The sequence below is a fragment of the Sebastes umbrosus genome, chromosome 1 (assembly GCF_015220745.1).
Source record: "Sebastes umbrosus isolate fSebUmb1 chromosome 1, fSebUmb1.pri, whole genome shotgun sequence".
NCBI lineage: Eukaryota > Metazoa > Chordata > Actinopteri > Perciformes > Sebastidae > Sebastes > Sebastes umbrosus.
In genome coordinates, this window is record NC_051269.1 from 18,251,090 (window position 1) to 18,272,280 (window position 21,191).

General features: G+C 40.4%; 1 protein-coding gene and 1 long non-coding RNA gene across 2 annotated transcripts in view; one reads left to right on the top strand and one right to left on the bottom strand.

Annotated features, from left to right (window-relative positions):
- Positions 1-10,381, bottom strand: part of LOC119494453 — a 22,874-nt gene extending 12,493 nt beyond the window's left edge. The window contains exons 1-2 of the long non-coding RNA XR_005208216.1: positions 10,252-10,381; positions 3,124-3,128 (exon numbers count right to left, since the gene is read on the bottom strand). This is a non-coding gene — a long non-coding RNA (uncharacterized LOC119494453). The remainder of the gene's footprint in view (positions 1-3,123; positions 3,129-10,251) is intronic.
- Positions 10,254-20,888, top strand: pacsin1b (protein kinase C and casein kinase substrate in neurons 1b). Its single transcript, XM_037780308.1, has 9 exons — positions 10,254-10,382; positions 14,645-14,801; positions 14,906-15,141; positions 16,286-16,441; positions 16,927-17,102; positions 17,195-17,315; positions 18,258-18,382; positions 18,775-18,971; positions 20,295-20,888. The coding sequence occupies exons 1-9, from the start codon at positions 10,323-10,325 to the stop codon at positions 20,402-20,404; spliced, it is 1,338 nt and encodes a 445-aa protein (XP_037636236.1). The 5' UTR covers positions 10,254-10,322; the 3' UTR covers positions 20,405-20,888.
- Positions 20,889-21,191: the final 303 nt, after the last annotated feature.

The window sequence follows — 21,191 nt, forward strand, 5'->3', positions numbered from 1 at the left end:
CATTTTTATCAACTGTTTTGGAAAATATCAGCAGCCTTTGTTGTGTTTTTTTGTTCTTGTCGTCTTTTATCTCACATTCAGAATGATGGAGGAACTGAAGCGGAGTGCACTGTTGTTTCACTTGTTGTTATTTTGAGGTTGTTTTTAATGCCAACTTAGTCTTAGTATACGTCTGCCTGTCTGTGTATCCTCAAACAGTTCGTAATCCTCGTCTTTTGTGCTCTTTCCTACGAATGTCCAGAGACACTTATATCAGTTACGTGACAAATATATCAATGCTGACTTCTGGTTTCACACGGCATATGAACACCGATCTCCTGGTGTTTTTTAACCCACCCATCCACCCCGACCTCCTCCCTACACGGCGCTTTTCGCACTCAATACTTCCTGGTTCACGATTACGTGGATTATATGAATTGATTTCATGGGATATATATGAATTACAGTGCATTACTTTTCGTAGGCAGCTACGGACGGTGTTTAAGAAACAGCCTGTATTGTGTATTTGTAGGTCCAAGGCCTGTACTATGAAGCGAGTTCAACATACCCAGGGTATCTTCTCATTATCTGGCTTCACTAACCCTAACAAACGAGATCACGCTAAGCGGTCCTACGCGCGTTCACATGAACGGGGAGGTGTTTGCAGCATCTGACCAATCACAGACATGGACAAGTCCACAGATTTGCAGACAGGCAGAGCGGCACATGTTACAAAGAGTAAACTATATTAGATAAATACGAAGAAATTAAACACATAATCCAGGCTAAAAGTAGCACAGTTTAAGAAAAAACTCCTGATGTGTGAATGTGTAAATCAACAGAGTCATTAATTTAACGGAACACTCAAAAGTAAGATATACTCGTCTAGATATAAATAGCTTTTGAATGTATAACGGATTACACCTAATCATGCCCAGCAATAACACTGTGGCGTGTCTGACTATTTGAAACTTCTTTCAGCTGCGTCCCCCCACTCAGGCGGTGTGGAACGGACTCAAAAGGGAAGTTAAAAAATAAGTATGAAAATATTATTCAAAGCGGTAAGCACCCACAGCATACAGCCAGCTGTTCTTCCTGCATTTGTCAGTTTAATCTGTGTTGTTTTTAGCCTGGATTATGACTTGAACTTCTTCATATGTGTGTAATATTACCATACGATTCGCGCACTGAGCTTTGATTGGTCACTAGGCGGTGCTTTTATACGAGTTGATCTCTTATCTGGAACATAACCTGCTCCGGAGCAGGTTAGCCGTTCAGCATAAGTCACCCTGGTGATCTACCACGGTAAGAATTGATCCACCTTCGTAGGACGGAAAACCCATGGTTAACCCTGAAGTTACCTCACCAACGCCAAATCCTGCTTCATAGTACAGGCCTCAGGTGTCATACAGAGAGAGAAATGGTTTCTGTTATCTCCTGTGATAGCAGACATTTTTTGTGGTTGAGTTCACTCCAGAGTTTTAAATGTGAAGACACATATAATCAGTTTGTCTTGCTCCCGAAAACTTAGTGACCTAGTTGAAAATCTTTAAACATGCTTGTTTTTTATTTTGCAGTTACTTCTCTTGCTGAGAAATTCAACATGAAGAACTGACTTTGAACCAGTTTCTGTTGTATTTCCACTGAGAGCTTGAAGAGACAAAATAGTACATGAAGCAAAAAAAGTTAAGATTGTGAGCAAAAGCTTGTTTTTCTGCAAGACAAGTTTCTCACATGAAACGGGGTGTGCAGCTTTATTAGCGTATATTGTGTTGATTTCTGCTGTGGCATATTTCTAGTTTTAACAGGTTGTTAGAATGGTAAGTAGGCAGGGACTGTCAAAGGAGGACTTAATAGATTAGAGCGTAACAAACACGGTTGTGAAGTTTATAATATTCTGTGTAAAGTTGACATGGTAAATAATCTTGAGCCGTCACAAAATATGGATTCTTTGAAATAAATACATTCCAGCAACATGGGACATGGCATATGATTTCATGGGAAGGAAGGAGGCGTTGAATATCTTTGCTTCTGGATTCATCCAGTACATTTATTAGCCATGCTAGCAGCGAGGCTCTAGGGATGACAATGTCAGTCTGTCGTTTTGTTCGTTTTTCCACCACTTTGGTCCAGATTGAAATATCTCTACAACTAGTGATATGGATTGTCATGAAATTTTGTACAGACATTCATGGTACCCAGAGGATGAATCATACTGACGTTGGTGATCTGACTTTACCGGTAGTGTCCCCATGAGGTTGACATTTTTTTGGTTTTCAGTGAAATTTCTCAACACTTATTGAATGGATTACAACGGAATTTGGTACAGACATTCATGCCACCCTCGGGATAAAGCATATACTGTATTTATAGATCTCCAGTGTCTCCACTTCCTCCCATTGTACAGAAGTGAAGCCAAAATATCCCAGATAGAGCTGCAGTATCAAGGTCCCGCTGTTTGTTTCCCGCAGCCATGGACGGCCGCAGCTTGTTAGTGAGAGAGAATCACAGCTGTCAATCATGACGTCTCACCCCCTTTTTATAGCATCAAATAACCAATTAAAACCAAACTTATCAGACAAATGAACTCTTGAACACACATCAGCGTGATGAGAACTACCTAAAATGACAAAAAGCATCTTTGAGAAAAATATATTTGACGTGTACTTTGACTTTTTAGTTTGGCCCATGACCCATACGCTAACATGGAGGGGGGCGGGCTTTATGTCCATACTGCAGCCAGCCACCAGGGGGCGATCGAGATGTTTTGGCTTCACTTTTGGGGAGCTGTCATGACATCCGGCTTCATATAAAGTCTATGGGATGAAGTGTAATAACCTGGTGCCAGCTGCAGTGTACAGACAAGATGGTGAACATAGTAAACATTATACCGGCTAGACATCAGCATGTTCGCATTGTCACTATGAGCATGTTAGCACACTGATGTTAGCATTTAGCTCAAAGCACTGCTATGCCTAAGTACCACCTCCCAGAGGTGCCAGCATGCTGTAGACTTTTATTCTCATTAATTAATCCCTATACTCTATGTGTTATAGTCTTCTTTATATCCGTCTATCAAAACCATGTTCTTCATCATCCTCACCTCCCCGGGCGCCACTTTGGCCTGTCTGTCCTCCAGCTCACCTGTCCTGTTCACAACTCAAAGTCGTCCGCTCTGCTCTCTGTGGTCCGCTGTCTCATCGTGACAGATGGGCCATCAGACAGTGACATCATGTCAGTCTGGTTGGCAGGGTGATGGAGCTGCAGCCGAGACTGTGACGGAGGTCTCCCTCTCTTGTTCCACTGGTTTCTGTACGAACAGGATGTCTTGGATAATGACTTTAAATCAATGCTGCCAGGGACAGGGCTGGTCAAATGATGTCCTCATGGTGACAGATGTGACGGGTTGTATCAGTCAAAGAGGACCAACTACTTTCTTTATGCTTAATTGTAACATTTGTGATCAACATATTTATACATTTATTGCAGTTTACCCCGACATACAGACTGTAATATAGCTTAACTTTTGCTCTGAACTTTATGACACTTGTCTAATTATTAATCATTTTATGGCTGCCATGTCAACAGCACAGACCTGCTCTCTGACCTTCATGCTCATTCGGAACAGCTTACATAGATATTATCTGCATTGGGATCACCTCCACCCTTCATATACTGTCGTAATCTCCCGTTAATTAGCTCTCAGCCTGCCTGTGTTTTACTGGAGCCTACTGAAAGTGTATATCCCTCTCAGAATATATCCACACTAAGTCAAACTGAGTGAAAATGAATGTTTTCGCAGAGTTGGTTTCCAGAGTGTATAAATCTAAAAATTCAAGCTATCCTTTAGATATAACTTTTGTAAAACAACGAGGTAAGCCTGGGAGCTGTGTGTCACTAGACAACATTACGTCACCTTTTACACTCTCATTTTAAGTGCCAACATACTGTAACAGATCACACAGACATCTCTCTACAGCAGCAGTATCATGACCCGTGAAGAACAGGGCTGTGTATTGGCAAGAATCTGGCGATATGATACGTATCATGATACAGGGGTTACGATTCAATATATTGCGATATATACTGTAAGCAAAACGATATATATTGCAATTTTTTACAATTTAATTTTAAGAAAACTGTCATAGTATAAAGAACACATCATCATATGCATAAAATCTGAGTAAAATCTGCATTTGCATTGAACACAGTCCCTGTAACATCATAGCACTACTTTTTGTACAATCTGAAGCACTGTCTGCCACCAATCTTTGTATGTAAACTATTACCGGTAATTCAAAATCAGTTACATACATTGTTTTTGAGTTTTGATACAGTATCACAAAACATAATATCGTGATACTCAAGTGTATTTTCTTACACCCCTAGCGATGAAATCAGTATTTTATGTTCAGTCAGTTGTCAGACAACAGAAACAGAAAAATATCTAAATGATAACTAAATCATAAGTTTGTCTTTATTAAAACGCAGTATAGGTCATCACAGAGAGAAGGACGGACTCATAACAGAAGTTTAACCAGCTGAAACTCAACAGGCTGCATCAGTAACACTCTTAACCGGATGTACCAGAGCCAAAATAATGAATAAAACCAATAATTCCTTCAGCATTTTATTGTAGACAATAATGAAAAAGCTGGTGTGAATGCATGTTGATTACAAATGTAAAAGGCATTTTCAAAATTACCCAGCTTTAATTTGATCACACAGTATCTTCTCATTCTTGTTGAAGCTATTTTAAGTAGGAGGGAAAATAGTTTGTTTCCTAGCTTTCAAAAATGATCCACGACTAATAACTAACAGTAATAATACCAAGTGTGAGCTGCTTTTATAGAGGCATTCAAATGTCACCAGTTCTACCAAAAGGCTGATCATTAAACACCTCACACACATCCACACTACAGCATCCACAGTGCTCACAAACAGCAGCAGCCCACCTACTCCATCCCCCCCTTCTCTCTCTCTCTCCCTCCTCTCTGCTCTGTCTGAACCATTCAAGCAAAGCACCATAGGATTATCCTTCACTCATTGAGAAACACACACACATACACACTGCACAGTGCGCCCTGGCAGGAAGATCTCAGATCACAGATTAGTGCTCCTCTTCTCCTGCTCTGCACGCTGATGCTCCGTCGCCCAGCCAGCCAGTCAGTCAGTCAGTCAGTCAGTCAGAGCAGGGCAAAGATAAGCGAACAGGAGGGGGAGAAGAGGAGGCGAGGAGGAGGAGGAGAGGGGCTGACTGCTGGAGGAGCCCACGTGTCTCTTTTCTCCTAGCTGTAGCCTTAGCCGCTGTTAATGGAGGACTGGGGGTAAGCTTTTGTTGCTGTGGCGGGGGGCTGTGTTCTGGTCTTTGTTTTGGGGTTTGGCTCTCTTGACGTGTTGATGCTACTGGCTCGCCGTGCCGCCAGTTCTGGTGCGTTTTGGTGCCTTGGTGCACTTGCTTTAGAGGGATGGGGATTCCCAGAGATGCTCTTTTAGTCTGCTTGTTGGTGAGGATGTGGATTTTTTTGACTGAGACTGCAGGATGTACTGATGAAAGAGGAGAAGAAGAGTGAAGAATGAATCAGTGTGATGGTGACTAAACCTTGGAGTGTGTTTGTGTGTATGTGTGGGTAGGTATTGTTTGTCTGGCTACCATAAATACAGCACTATATAGTGTTCTCTGAATTAGAAATACAGTCAGATTGATGTTTTTCTGTCTTAGTTTCATCTCTACTTGTTGGACTTAGATTAAAAATAAGTGGAAGGAGCTAGACAGTGGCTGTTTTCCTACTCTACGATTTGCCTTTCTGCGAGCCAAGCAAAGGGCTCCTCTGAACAAAAGCCCCCTCTCGGCATGTAGCTAATGGATTAACCAAGCATGATAAACACCCACCCATGCCATGCTCCACGCTGCATCTGGCTCAGGCGTTTGTTTTGCCTGAAGCCGTTGGGTTCGACCACTGAGGAAATTCCTCTCAATTAATTGGATTTTGGATTTTTCCTTCACTTCCCATCTCTCATTTCATCTCCGTCCTTCATTGTCAAAAGTGTTGCTCCATCCACTGGTCCACGGTTGACCCAAATACCCATGCAGCTCCCACCCCTCCCCCTGACCTCACTATCAAAACACATCACTGCCTTTACTCTCTCTATTGTTTCATATAGGTCTCCTCTGCATCAAATCCTTCTTCATCAGCAGCTTTGGCTTTGTCAGATTGTTCTGTTATTATGAGACAATCATCTAACCGTTGATTTCTAATCAGCTGGTGGTCTCAGTTAGAGTAGAGACATGAATATACAGTGCATAGACAGTGCTGACCTGCAGCAGTCTCTTGATGTTTCATAAACATTTGTGCAACATAAAATTGTGTTTTTTTGTTGACTCTGAGCAGAAATCGACAGTTATTGCAACCAAACTTTGTGTTTTTTATAGTTCGACATTCTCATGTCTCTATACGAGACAAGAAAGTAAATAAGCATATTTACCAAAATGTCAAACTATTCCTTTAACATGCAAATTAATCAGAGGTTAGATGACTCATTCTCAGCATACTGGTTGTTATCTTATCAAATTCTTTCATGGTATCATCTATTCTGTATTCCAGCAGAGGCTCAGTCTGTAGCTGCAGCTGACATTTCACTGAGATGATAACAGTATCATCAGATATAGGAGTTCATTTGCATTCTCATTTTGCATCTTATCTTGATCTTTGTTTCTGTTTGTTTCTGGTTTCTATGTTTTATTTTTTGTTTGTAGCTCCTGCCTCACCTTACCCATTCATACTTCTTATGTACTGTAATGCATCTTTTCTTTATCTCAGTGTTGTATCACTTCCGTGATTTATGTTTGTGCAAATCTCAAAAGTAAAGAACATGTCTGGGCTTTTGTTTTCATATCATAGTGGGGTAGTAAGGACTGATTAAACAAGTCCGGGGAGCTCATGTGCAGGTGGGAAGTTCTGATGTCCAAGATTTAAATTCCGGTATTTCTCAACCTGGGTCGTATTTGCATAATTGTGTCCATTCTGACTAAAGGTCATGCTATCTTTCATCACTTCCTGTTGTAGAGATCAGGGAAACCAGTAGTCCAGCAAAGCAACATATTGTTTGGGCAAGTCGTCTGGTTTCTCCCAAAGAAGATCCCTGTTCAGACAGTATAGCGACAAAAACTAATCCAGTGGGCGACTTTCTGTTGTTTTCTTCTGGTCAGACTAGTATAGGCAAGTGTTTAAAATGATACCTGTAAAATTTAAGTTTATTTGGGAAGCTCCACATTTTCCCAAATCTCTATAACTGAGCATAACTTCACTGATTCACAATATGCATTAGTTTGGAATTGGGGCTAAAACCCTGGTATGGTCCTTTACTGTAAGCCCATCTCGAATGACGGTACTTAACAAATATGTAGAATCAAACTACTATTGTTGTAAAACAACACAAATAACCCTTTTTTAACCTAAAATTAAATTACTTATTTTGTATGCCGTCGTGCCGATGACAACCGTGTTCAGAGGCTTAATTGTTTTGGGTTGTCCGTCCGTCCATACGTCCGGTCCATTCTCCTGAACGCGATATCTCAGGACCCCTGGAGAGAATTTCTGCAAATTTTGCACAAACCTCCACTTGTACTCAAGGATGAACTTATTGGGCGCCCCGATAGCTCAGTTGGTAGAGCGGGTGCCCATGAGGGCTGTGTCCTAACAGCAGCAGTCCCGGGTTTGAATCCAATCTGTTGCCCTTTCCGCATGTCAGCCCCTCTCTCTCTCCCCCTTTCTAGACTATCCACTGTCCTATAAATAAAGGTTTGAAAAAAGCCAAAAACATAATAAAAAAAAAAAAAAGGATGAACTTATTAGAATTTGGTGGTCAAAGGTCAAAGGTCACTGTTACCTTACATCCGACATGGATGTCACCTGCAACTTGACTGCTTATTTGACTGTTTGTCTGTTTATTTTGTTGAATGGACCTAAACAGTTACGGTCGGTCAAAGGGTTAGGGTCAGGAATAGGAGACGACAAAAGATATCATTACAAGAACAGCGGTTCGATTAGGTTTTATGAACTTTAACAAAACTCATTGGCAGCGACTAATCACCTCTTACTTATAATCTATCATAATGTCATTACGCTGTGTGAACGTGTGGCAGCTTAACAGTGTAGTCCCTTTTTTAATTGCAGTGTGGGCTGTGAATTGAACCTGAACACGTGGAGATGAGCGCGCCACTGATGAGGCTGCAGGAGCACCAGGATATTGTTTTCTCATTTACTTCACTCACTTATTACGCTGACGGTCTGCAGTCAGTTATACATCATTAGACATCGATCACTGCCTATTTATTCTGTGTTATTTGGTGGTTTTCTTGTAATAATCAGTCCCTGTGCAGATAGATAGATACATGGATAGATTTTGAGACAATGGGCCTCTGGATACAGACTAAAGCTTGTGTCTCCTAGTGGTCGTTTTGCATTTCTCTGTGGTTGTTTTGTGTCTCTTTGTAGCCGCTGTGGATGTTGCTTCTCTTTGTGGTCGTATTGCTTCTCTGGTTGTTTTAGTCTCTTAGCGATTTTGCATCTCTTTGAGGTTGTTGTAGTGGTTTTGCGTCTCATTTTGCATTCTCTGTAGTCATGTTTCACCTCTTTGTAGTTGTTTTGCTTCTCTTTGTGGTCACTTTGCTTCTCTTCATGATCATTTTGCATCTCCGCGGTTGTTTGGTGCGTCTTTGTAGTCGTTTGATTAACTTTTCCAACAAGAACTCCGCAAACAGTCCATCTATGGATGGATTGATGGATGGATCAGTTTGATTTTCTCTCTTCCTCCTCTCATTTTGTGCCCTAATTTCGGTATCTGTCATCATTAGCAGTCATGTCACAGCTATTAATTTCTGCAGCAGTTCCAGCGTGGCCTTGGGATAATGTTAGTTGACCAGAATGAGGGAATATTGCTTGTGCAATTAGGCGACAGTGTTCTGACAGAAGCTGGGTGAGACGACGCCACTGATAATTACCGGACTGTCATTACATTTATTGACAAAGTCATCTCCCTTCCCCTCCCTCTTACAGAGAAACAGGTTATGAGGGATAGGATGGCTTTGTTCGTACCTGATATCAGTGTGTGGAAAGTATTGTGGAAAGTAATATGTTCGTGTGGTGAACTTTTGATTTCCCCTGATGGTAATCTCACTGACCTCGCCACGTTTGGTTTGGACTTTGTACAAATTTATACTAGCTTATTCAGCTGTGTTATCTACAGTATGTGTAAGTTATTAAAGCTGATGTAACTGTTTGATTGACAGAGCAGAAAAGCAAAAATACTTAATTCAATAATAATTTTTCCATCTTATATCTTTTTTTATTGAATATCATTGTATTTTAGACTGTTGGTCATACTAAAAAAAGTAATTTGAAGATGTTACCTTGGGCTCTCGAATATTATGAGGGACATTTCTTTTTATCAACAATTTAAAAAATGCAGCTAAAGCTGACTGTTTATGGATTAGTCGATTGGTCATTCATAAGAAAATTATTAAATGATGAATAAATAAAAATGCCAGACATTCATTGGTTCCAGCTTGTCAATTGAGAGAATTTTCTGCTTTCCTGTGTTTTATATCATTGCAAACTGAGTATCATGAAAGTCATCTTGGGTTTTAGGGAATAGTGACTGGCATTTTTCACAACTTTTAGACATTTTATAGACAATTAATTGAAAAATAATCAGCAGATAATGAAAACAATCATTAGTTTCAGTCTTAGACTATATTTAATGAATTGTTTTCCAATACGCGTATAAACTGGGCAGTGAATATGCCATTTATTTGTCAGCCACAGAGTCACATTATCTATTGTTCTTTAAAAAAGCATCTTAATGTGTTTAAATTCGAATCTCTTGCATAAGCCTTTCATGTGTGCTGCCTTTTTCTCGTTACTTAAGCATTTTGAAATCCATGACACAACATTTGTGGGCATCACAAGAGCATGAACAAAACAAACACACTGTGAAAGGGTTAAAGTTCTAAGACTATGATGTTGTGATCACATGAGCTGCAGGAATAAGCATTTAATCTGGTGGTCTGAAACTAAAGAAATACATAAGCGTCATAACTGCATGTGATTCAGTTTGATCCTACAAGACGATTATTTTCGTGAATATAGCCAGAGACACTGTGTGCAGCAACATTGTTTGCAGCTAATAACCATATTTATAATTCCAGTGTTTATGCGACTGTTGTCACAGTCTCTGTGTTTACCCTCCTCCGTGCTCGTCTTCTCTCACAGTGCATGAGGAGCGTTACTCTGCTGCAGACCGTCACCGCCTGAAACCATCCTGCCAAATCTGGAGAGACCATGTCTGGAGCCTACGACGAGTCCGCCAGCCAGGAGGAGACCACAGACAGTTTCTGGGAGGTGAGACAGCAGGGAATACAGTCTTTGACATATTAAACCCAACTGGGAACTGACACCGCTTTAGTGATGAACTCTCACTGAACCTGCTGCGTCTGGGAGGTGAGAGGGAAGAACTGACGCCTCGTTTATCAACCGCGTGTAGGCACAGATTCACACATAAACGCTCCAATCTACAAATAATTTATCAGTAGTGATCGATCTCTGAGCCAGCACAGATCTGTTGATTCTGTCTGTTGATTTTAATCACTCAGCATCATGACAAACGGTTACATTTTAGTGCCATTATCTCTAATTGAGTTGACCGAGCCAGCTAAATCTTCTGTTATGCAACTGTTAAAGTAAGTGCAACAATTATAAATCAAATTATTTACTACTTTGGTTCAACCTCTCTCAGTGTAACCATCTGGGACTTCTCACCAATAACTGCCTACTATTTTCTCATCTATTAATGACATTGAGGTGACACTGATGTCTCTTTTGTGAACTGTAATTGTTTTCACCTCTGATAGAGCTCTTATTAGAGATGACACAGTTTGCAGCATTTATCACCACCTGCCTTCACGCCGTCATGCTGTAATTCCCAAAATTAATTGTGGCTGAACCTCATTTTCTGTATCGAAATCTCATTGTCACCTACTCCATTTTTCAATTAAGTAATTTTCACATTTTTGGGTGCTAGCTACTCAGCATAGATTGTATATAAGAAGTGGACGTAGTGATCGTGATGTCACCCATTGGTTTACTGACTGACGTTTTGAGGCTTCCGTCAGTACAACCGAACACTGAATACGACATTTTTATGCAACAAAAAGGTTATAATTAATTTCCATGAACTGAAAACACACTGTGAAAGGATTAAAGTTTAAGACGAAAATGCGGACTACACCCAGACCGGACAGCGCCGTGGTAGCAACCTGTCAATCACAAGGTAGTCACGCCCTAAATCATACCCTGCTTTATGGTCTATTTGACTCTAAATGGGACCATAATTTACTAAATGAACATCATGCTGTATTGAAGAAGACTTGAAACTAGCGATTGAGACTATAAACTCATGTTTACAATGTTTACTGAGGTAATAAATCAAGTGAGATGTAGGGTCATTTTCTCATAGACTTCTATACAATCAGACTTCTTTTAGCAACCAGAGGAGTCGCCCCCTGCTGGCTATTAGAAAGAATGCAAGTTTAAGGCACTTCAGCATTGGCATTGGAGATTTTTTATGGTTTATTTCACATGTTGAATACCAACTTTCTCTTCCATAAAGGCAGTCTTAAGCTAAGCTTTTATAAACGAGGCCTACGCCTTTGAGGTTGAAGCTGTTGTAGTGGCTTCTACATACATTAGGGTCTTGATCTTAAGGCGTGTTACGACTGTATCTGTCTCCAACCACTGCAATGACAGCTACACTGTACAGGTTTTCCTGGGTGCTCCGTGACCTCCATACTGACTCCTTCAACATCTGTCTCCTGTTTAAGAAAAGGAATAGCAGACAGGCTTGCATCAATTAAATGTCACATGAATCCAAATCATTTGACTGGAAACAGAACAAAATTGATTTATTAAGGTTTTCCATTGTACTCTGTGCTCTCCATCTTGACTCTCCCTGTTTAAAGACAGGAGTAAATGTCGCAAATTGAAGCCATCTGCTATCTGTGTCAAGTTACTTGTAGGAGCAGAAAGTCGGAGCTAACCAAATCACAGTAATCCAAATCATCGGACTGAAAATTGTATTAAATTGATTTATTATGGTTTTACTGTAATTGCTATAAAACTTCTGGTATTGTCTTACATGGGACCAAATATTTTCTGACACGTTAATATATCTAAACAAAAATCAATTGCAAATAGTGTCTTAGTTCTGATGGCAAGTTAATAGATGGATGATAGGGCTGCAAGTAAAAATAATTATTATTGATTCATTTGACGATTTCCAAAGCCTCTGAATATATAATACTGAGCCCATAATATCCAGATTACTGTCACATAAGACACAGAAAAGCAGCAAATCGTCACAACTGAGAAGCCGGGACCGATGTTTGTCACGTTTGTTTGTAAAATGACTTTGTGGCAGATTATTATTTTGCTGACTGAATAATTAATTTATTGTTTTAGCTCTAGATGACAGTATGTTGTACTGGGTTTCTCCTCTGCCATTACATCAACAACAACCTTTCCTGGGCACAAACAGTGCCAAGTAATTTGAGCAACAAGTTCCCAGAAGTCCATTCATTATAGATGAGAGCTCGTTCACGGTGGTCAAACCAGGAAACACATCTAAAACTACATATAATATTGAGTGTCATGTTGCTGCATGTTTTCATCGACAGTATGGATGGACTCGGCGAGTATTTGAGACTGAAACGACGGTGCTGGAGCAGTAAAGGTGTCTGTTTCCAGCACACAGTCACTACATCACAGCCACTCATCGCTCTATAGTGGAGCTGCTGCAGTGCTGCCTGCTGATCGCTGACTCGGCTGGAGCAGAGGGCTGGTGTGGAATATAATCATTTGTCCCCCCGGCTGCTTTCATTTAGTCCACGTTTGAGATTTGTTGAGTGTCATTTTCAGGGCGAGGTATTCGGTAAACACCTATTACACATCCAGTAAAGTTGCAGTCCTTTTTTCTCTTTCACAAAGGTGTGAAATGTGAAATGAAATGTGAAATGAATGCAGTAATGTGGGATTTTAGCCTCTCTCTACCTGCTCTCTGGGCAAAGCTAACACCTAACTGCTCTAGCGTCCACGGAGAGTAGTAAATTAGGACATTAAGACACCCCCTGCTTTCATTGCGTAGGTCCGCTCACACCAGCTTTCTCTTCCCTGCTGCTCCCTCCTGTCTATTCAATGCATCACCTGCAGCCTGAGTGCCTTTTAAAGGCGACACCTGACACACAGTGATCCCTATAACAGCGATAAGGTACACGGCAGTTTTCTCAATAGCATAACACACATCATGCCATCTTCAGCCATCACAATCACAAATCAGGATAATTTATGAGGAGATCAGAACATCTCTACATCACTTCTCAATTGCAGCAGAAGGATTTTAAAAATGAGCATAAGTGCCAAAAATATTTCCATCCACTCTAATCAAAACTTTACAGATTATCTTTGTTTACCTAAAGGAAACTCAGAGAATGTGCTCTTCTCCAACCAGGAAGTGAAGAAATCACATACACAGCAGTGACAAGGAATAGTTCAACATTTTGGGAAACAGGCTTATTTGCTTTCTTGACAAAAGTTAGATGAGAAGATTGATACGACTCTCAAATCTGTCCTTTAAATACAGTGGGCTACTGTACCTCTGGGTCTGAGAAGTGAAGCCAATGCTGAAGTGCCTTGAACTGGCATTCTTTCTAATAGCCAGCAGGGGGCGACTCCTCTGGTTGCAAAAAGAAGTCTGATTGTATAGAAGTCTATGAGAAAATGACCCTACTTCTCACTTGATTTATTACCTCAGTAAACATTGTAAACATGAGTTTATGGTCTCAATCACTAGTTTCAAGTCTTCTTCAATACAGCATGATGTTCATTTAGTAAATTATGGTCCCATTTAGAGTCAAATAGACCATAAAGCAGGGTATGCTTTAGGGCGTGGCTTACTTGTGATTGACAGGCCGCTACCACGGCGTTGTCCAGTCTGGGAGTTGTCCTTGTTTCCGTCTTACAACTTTAACCCTTTCACAGTGTGTTTTCAGTTCATGGAAATTAATTATAACCTTTTTTGTTGCATAAAAATGTCTTATTCAGTGTTCGGTTGTACTTAGCTCCACCTTCTCGTGTCACTTCTGGTTGCCAGAAAACCAACATGGCGACGGCCAAAATGCCAGACTCAAGGCTTCATTACAGTAGTCCACAAACCAATGGGTGATGCCACGGTGACTATGTCCACTTCTTATATATAGTCTATGGTTAAATATGACGCTACAGCCAGCAGCTGGTTAGCTTAGCTTATCGCAGAGACTGGAAGTCAGGGGAAACAGCTAGCCAGGCACCTTCAAAAAACCCACCTACCAGCACTTCTTTTTAGATTTTTTGTCAAAACCAGGCTAGTCTTTATGCCTTTTAGCTTTATGCTAAGCTAATGGCCTCCTGGCTCCGGCTTCTCACAGATATGAGTGGTGTCGATCCTCTCATACTCTCAGCAAGAAATCAACTAAGCTTATGTCCCATAATGTCGAACTATTCCTTTAATACCTTTGATTTGAGGGATCATATAAATTTACTGAAAGTAACTTGAAGCTTTGTTTTTCTGTAAGGTTGGGAACTACAAACGTACAGTGAAGCGGATCGACGATGGTCACCGGCTCTGCAATGACCTGATGAACTGCATCCAGGAGCGTGCCAAAATCGAGAAAGCCTACTCACAGCAACTGACCGAGTGGTCCAAGAGATGGAGACAGCTGGTAGAAAAAGGTAACCGGTGTTTCACACTCGCATTATGCAAATTCACATATCTGTGTTGTTGTTTTTTGTTTTGATACAATGCTTCACTTACTGGCCCTTCCTTCCTCCACCAGGGCCTCAGTACGGCACAGTAGAGCGAGCTTGGATGGGGGTGATGACGGAGGCGGAGAAGGTGAGCGAGCTTCACCAGGAAGTGAAAAACAACATGATCAACGAGGACTTTGAGAAGGTGAAGAACTGGCAGAAAGACTTGTACCACAAACAGATGATGGGAGGATTCAAGGAAACCAAAGAGGCAGACGAAGGCTTCAAGAAGGCCCAGAAACCCTGGGCCAAAAAGCTAAAAGAGGTGAGCGAGAGTGGCTTTGTTATTTACTCATCCATTCATGTGCATCCAAGAGGACATGTTTTCAAACTGTCCAAAGACATTGAACTCATTTTAAAGAGTCAGTTCAAATTGTTCTAAGTTTGTTTTAGTTGCAGAGGTTTCGTTGAGACTGCCATAAATGGTGACGGCTTTAAAAAAATTATATTTGAAAATTTCAACTGTGTTCCTGGGTGTTTCTGATGCTGTGGAGTTTTTAAAAAAAATCATTTTTCAGTGACATGAGCGTAAATAGAAGTATTTTCACCTTAATTTGAACTCCGGTGGCATCAGATATTTCACAAATAACAGCAAAACTATCTGCATGTCTAGATGCCAATACGGGTAAACAGACCCTTTATGTCACTTTTGATGTCAGCGTCATTTTTCTACAATTTTCTACTTTTACAACTACTTTCTGTAGGCACTATCATGGAAAAATTTTATAAAGAATTAACCATTAATTGTTTTCGAATATGATATCCTGTCAGCTTTATTTAACAGGTGAAATGATTTGTTGATCATCAGAAAAATAATCATTATCTAACAACTAACTGACAACTATTTTGTTTATTGGTCAATCATTAAAATATTTTTTAAATAAAAAATGCCAAACATTCCCTAGTTTTAGCTACTTCTCTTTGTCTGAAATGTTTTAACTGGAAGTGTTGACACGCACAAAATACAGTGAACATGTTCCTAGACTAATATTTCCTTCTTTTTAAAAGAAAATATACAACAAACAAAATGTCCACCCGCCTAAACATGGAGTACGCTCACATATTTTAGATACAAACTGAAAAAAAACAATAGTGATAACTATAGAAATAAAAGTAATTGGTAAAGAACAGACATAGATACAAGTATAAGAAAGAAAAGCATGTTAAATATCCTAAGTTGGGAGAAACTGCTAAGGGATATCAATCATAGTTTTAAGTTTACATAAATATGTCAAAACCGGAGCCCAGATGGAGACGAATTTGTCCCTGGAGCCACAAGATTTGCTGTCTCCTGTGATAGTAAACTGAATAACTAAAAAAATAATAATAATTATGTTTTGTACTGTTGGTCAGGCAAATATGATTATCGCAAAAAAAAGTTTGCATTTGTTGTCATCTTGTTCTTTTAGCTCGAGGCAGCCAAGAAGTCCTACCACATGGCCTGTAAAGAGGAGAAGCTGGCGTCCACTAGAGAGGCCAACAGTAAGGGAGAGGCCTCTGTGACCGCCGACCAGCAGAAGAAACTCACAGAGAAACTGGACAAATGCAAACAGGACTCGCAGAAGGTGAGAGCATCGACCGAGTGCTGCAGCTCATTATGCAAACATTGTTTTCCGGGATCAAGCCGCAAGCAAATCGGCTCACAGACTATTTTAAGATGTAGAGCTGTTTTCTCTGGGTGTCGTAAAGGCATCATAGCTGTAGTCAGTGTAGCATTATTAATGTGTGACTGAATAATACCACACCTCCCCCTCTACATGTTTGTGCCTCCCTCACTACTCCAACATTAGCTGTTCTGTGCTGAAGTGGACTCTGGTCTCCTGTGACTGCCTTGACCTTCACACTCTTGAACTGATTCTTTGTTACGTTTGAATACACATTTATTGTCCTGTCAAGGTTAATAGGATTCACATTTTACACATTACTGAAAAACAGCAACATATGGACTAGATGTGTCATAAAAACATTGCTGCATCAGTGAGATATTGTAGAATTTTTTTTTATTTCAGGCTGTTAAGTATTTGTTTCTTGTGTGTGTGTTACCACCAAGGCCAAGGAGAAGTATGAGAAGGCTCTGGATGAGCTGAGTAAGTGCACTCCACAGTACATGGAAAACATGGAGGTGGTGTTCGACCAGTGCCAGCAGTTTGAAGAGAAGAGGCTGAGCTTCCTCAGGGAGGTGCTGTTGGACGTCAAACGCCACCTCAACCTCACAGAAGACCAAAGGTTCGAGACGTTTATGAAATGGTTAATATGACGAGACACAGTTATCGGATAATCATTCGCCTGTACGCTAACTCCCTGCTGTCTTTTCACAGCTACACCACAGTGTACAGAGAACTTGAACGCACCATCACAACGTCCAGCCCGCAGGATGATCTGAAGTGGTTCAGCAACACCCACGGCCCCGGCATGCATATGAACTGGCCACAGTTTGAGGTACAGAAACAAGCTACAATTGTAAGACATCTAACTCTCTTTCTGAGAGTTAGATGAGAAGATTGGCTCAATTTCAGCGAGGGCAGACCAGATTTTACTGCGCATGTCTTATACCCCCTGAAGATATGACGCGTTGATGACGTGTGACCCAGCCTCCTTCAATAGGCCTTGGAAACAGCTAGCCTGGCTGTGTCCATGGTAACAAAATCAATCAATGCTAACTAATTAACATATTATATATATTGTGTGTTTAATCAGTACAAAAAACAAAGTATATGTTATGTTATGTTATGTGCTGAACTAATTCTCATCTAACTCTCGGCAGGAGAGCAAATAAGAATATTTCCCAAAATGTTGAACTATTCCTTTAATATTACATTTTCCATCAAGCCTAGTTTAACAGTAGCAATAAAGACAAAGATTACAGATACATAATAATCAATCATTTCTGAAGTTGATAAGGATGCTCCCTCTGAGTCAACCACCCGGTCGTTTTGGTTAACTAGTTAATGAGTTGTTTTTTATGCTTTTTTCATGCTGAATAATTTATTTTAAGAAACTTATGAGCACCTCTCTCCTAAACACAAGTTTTAAAGTGGTGCTTTTGTGTGATTCTTTGTGGAGAAACTCAACTAATTGATTAGTTGACAAAGTCGTATGAGTGTTAGTCGACTAAGAATATCATTGGTCGAGGACAGCCCTAGTTAAGTAAAAGTTGGTTATAGAATATTGACAAATGAATTTCCCCGATGTGGAATAAATAAAGTTCTTATCTATCTTCTTATCTTATTGAGGCAGTGTGCAGCATTGATGAACATCATATTGATTAGTATCACTCAAAATAAGTATCACTCAAATGTGACACACTGAGTGACTGACCTGGAATTGAACAGTAGTTCCTGTGCAGATAAAACTGAACATGTTTTGTCTCGTGTTTTGCAGGAATACAATCCAGACCTTACCCATAACATCTCGAAGAAAGAAAAGACAAAGAAAGGCAGCGATGGAGTCATGCTGACTAACGTCACAACAGTAGTAGACCACGCTCAAGCTGGAGACCGAGGAAGGTAAGGAATTTAATATTCTTAATTATATTTAACAGATTTCCTTATGCAGATCATCTTCTAAATGTGCGTTGTATGTCTAATCTTTGTTTGTATTCATATAATTTTGTATGTAATTTAGTTTTAACCCATTATGCAAATACAACTGCAAGTTGTAGAAATACTGTAGTCGTATTAATAGTAATATTAGTTATAGTAGCATTAGTAGTTTGAGCAGTGATAGAAATGCTTCACAAGTCAATAAAATAAAGAAAAAAATACAATCTATAAACACTAAAACAACATAATACATACCCAGTGGCAATAATAGCCGCAGCAGAGGTAGCATTAGAACATAATGACATTTTACCGGTAGGACTCAACGTTAATGTTCTGCTGAAATGTGTAACGTTCAGTGTCAGCAGCTACGAGAAGAACCAGGCATTCATGGCCTCCACAGAGTGGTCGGACGAGGACCAGACGGCGCCGAACTCAGGCAACGACACCAACGGGGGGACGAACCCCTTCGAAGAGGAAGTGGGCAAAGGTGTGAGAGTGAGAGCGCTGTACGACTACGAAGGCCAAGAGCAGGACGAGCTCAGCTTCAAAGCCGGTGAGCGTGAATCCCTACCAGCACAGTTACGATTCAAGCTAGCAACCATTTCACTCACGAATGCAAGTTTTGTCAAGTATATTTCCTGCTGCTGCACTGTCAGTACACACTGCCAAAGGAATACTCCACTGAAAAATCTTTTGCATATCTGTAATCAGTTTGGTACCACAGAGTTTTGTCTTACGTGAGCTCACCAAAGCAAATTCCTATCAAATATACTGCTTTACGGCAATTATTCTGTGACCTTTGGACCATAGACTGTACATAAGAAGTGGACGTAGTCACCGTGATGTCACCTATTGGTTTGTGAACGGCCACTTTGAAGCCTCAGGTTCGGCATTTTGGCCATCTTGGTTTTTTTAAACCAGAAGTGACACTAGAGGTTGGAGCTAAGTACAACCGAAATAATTTTTTTAGGTAACAGAAATGTTACAATTAACTTTCATGAACTTAAAACACTGTGAAAGAGTTAAAGTTGTAAGATGAAAACACGGACAACTCCCAGACCGGACAACGCCGTGGTAGCCACCTGTCAATCACAAATTGACCACGCCCTAAAGCATACCCTGCTTTATGGTCTATTTGATTCTAAATGGAACCATAATTTACTAAATGAACATCATGCTGTATTGAAGAAGACTTGAAACTAGCGATTGAGATCATAAACTCATGTTTACAATGTTTACTGAGGTAATAAATCAAGTGAGAAGTAGGGTCATTTTCTCATAGACTTCTATACAATCAGACTATTTTTTGCAACCAGAGGAGTCGCCGCCTGCTGGCTATTAGAAATAATGCAAGTTTAAGGCACTTACCCACTGGTTTAGTCAGAGCCAGGCTAGCGCTTCCCCCTGTTTCCAGTCTTTATGCTAAGCTAAGCTAATCAGTCTTATATTTAACGGACAGATATGAGAGTGGGATCGATCTTCTCATTTAACTCTTGACAATAAAGCGATTAAGCATATTTTTTATTACATATTTATTCATTTCTCTACAAAAAACATACACCGGCATAGGGAGAACATGCAAACTCCACACAGAATATTGAATTAGATGAACTATTGTAGAAGATTTTATCCATACTGACGCACCAAGTTTACAAACTGACTAATGATGAGGAACTGGTTCGGATATCTTGTTTTTGCCATGAAACTGGTCATTTGTTGTCACCACGGTAAACAGCTGCTTTCTCCCTAGGCATACATGGGTATTCCTTTAATGTCGACAGATACAGGATCCATGTTAACATTGATGTATTACATTAACTAGAATCATTGCACATAATCTCCTGCTGTACATTTCTGTCTTCTTTCATTACTAAAGGGGACGAGCTGATGAAGCTGGAAGACGAGGACGAACAGGGCTGGTGTAAAGGTCGCCTAGACAACGGCCAGCTGGGTCTTTACCCAGCCAATTACGTGGAGCCGATGTAGCCGCTCCAGCTGAGGACGCTTGTGTGGTCGGAGGGCAAACCCAGACTGAACCGTCCAGTCATAACTGCACATTGCCAGAGACTCGAAAGCGAAGCTTCCTCTTCCCGTCAGGCACAGTGAGCTGTCTTCATCTCAGCACTCATCACAGAGAAGACTTTACTGAAACAAGACCTGTTCAGGATGACATCATCATCATCCGAATACTGCAACTGAAGCAAAAACATTTTTAGTCTCTTCTGTGCGTAGCTGTGTTTGATTTCAGATGTGACGCTAACACACCATACAGTATGTTCTCTCATCACAGTATTGATATGGTCTCGTCAGTTGTGCCTGGATAGCGAGAATGAGCTATGCATTGTGTATTTCATGTATATATTTTAATCTTTTTTTACAGTCTGGATGCTTGTACAGTTTTTTTTTCTCATTGGATACAGTGTTTTCTTTTCTCTGAGAAATATTTACATGTTCAGCATTAAAGGAATAGTTTGACATTTTAGGAAATTCGCTGATTGCTTTCTTCCTGAGAGTTAGATGAGAAGATTGATACCACTCAGTGTTTGTACGGTAAAAATGAAGCTACAGCCAAGGACCAGGTTAGCTTAGCTTAGCATAAAGACTGGAAACAGTTAACCTGCCTACCAGCACCTCTAAAGCTCACTAATGAACATGTAATGGGCTATATTCTTTGTTTAATCTAAAGACTGTATATAAAGATGGACAATGCATCTCCTCTTCCTCTCGCTGTATAAAAGTGAAGCCAAAATATCCTGGATACTGGAGCTGCCAT

Excerpts from the sequence above, each read along its gene's own strand:
- pacsin1b (XM_037780308.1), top strand. The coding sequence starts at position 10,323 with ATGTCTGGAGCCTACGACGAGTCCGCCAGCCAGGAGGAGACCACAGAC. Across the intron at positions 10,383-14,644 it reads CCACAGACAGTTTCTGGGAG|GTTGGGAACTACAAACGTAC; the intron begins GTGAGACAGCAG and ends TTTTTCTGTAAG. Across the intron at positions 17,316-18,257 it reads TGAACTGGCCACAGTTTGAG|GAATACAATCCAGACCTTAC; the intron begins GTACAGAAACAA and ends CGTGTTTTGCAG.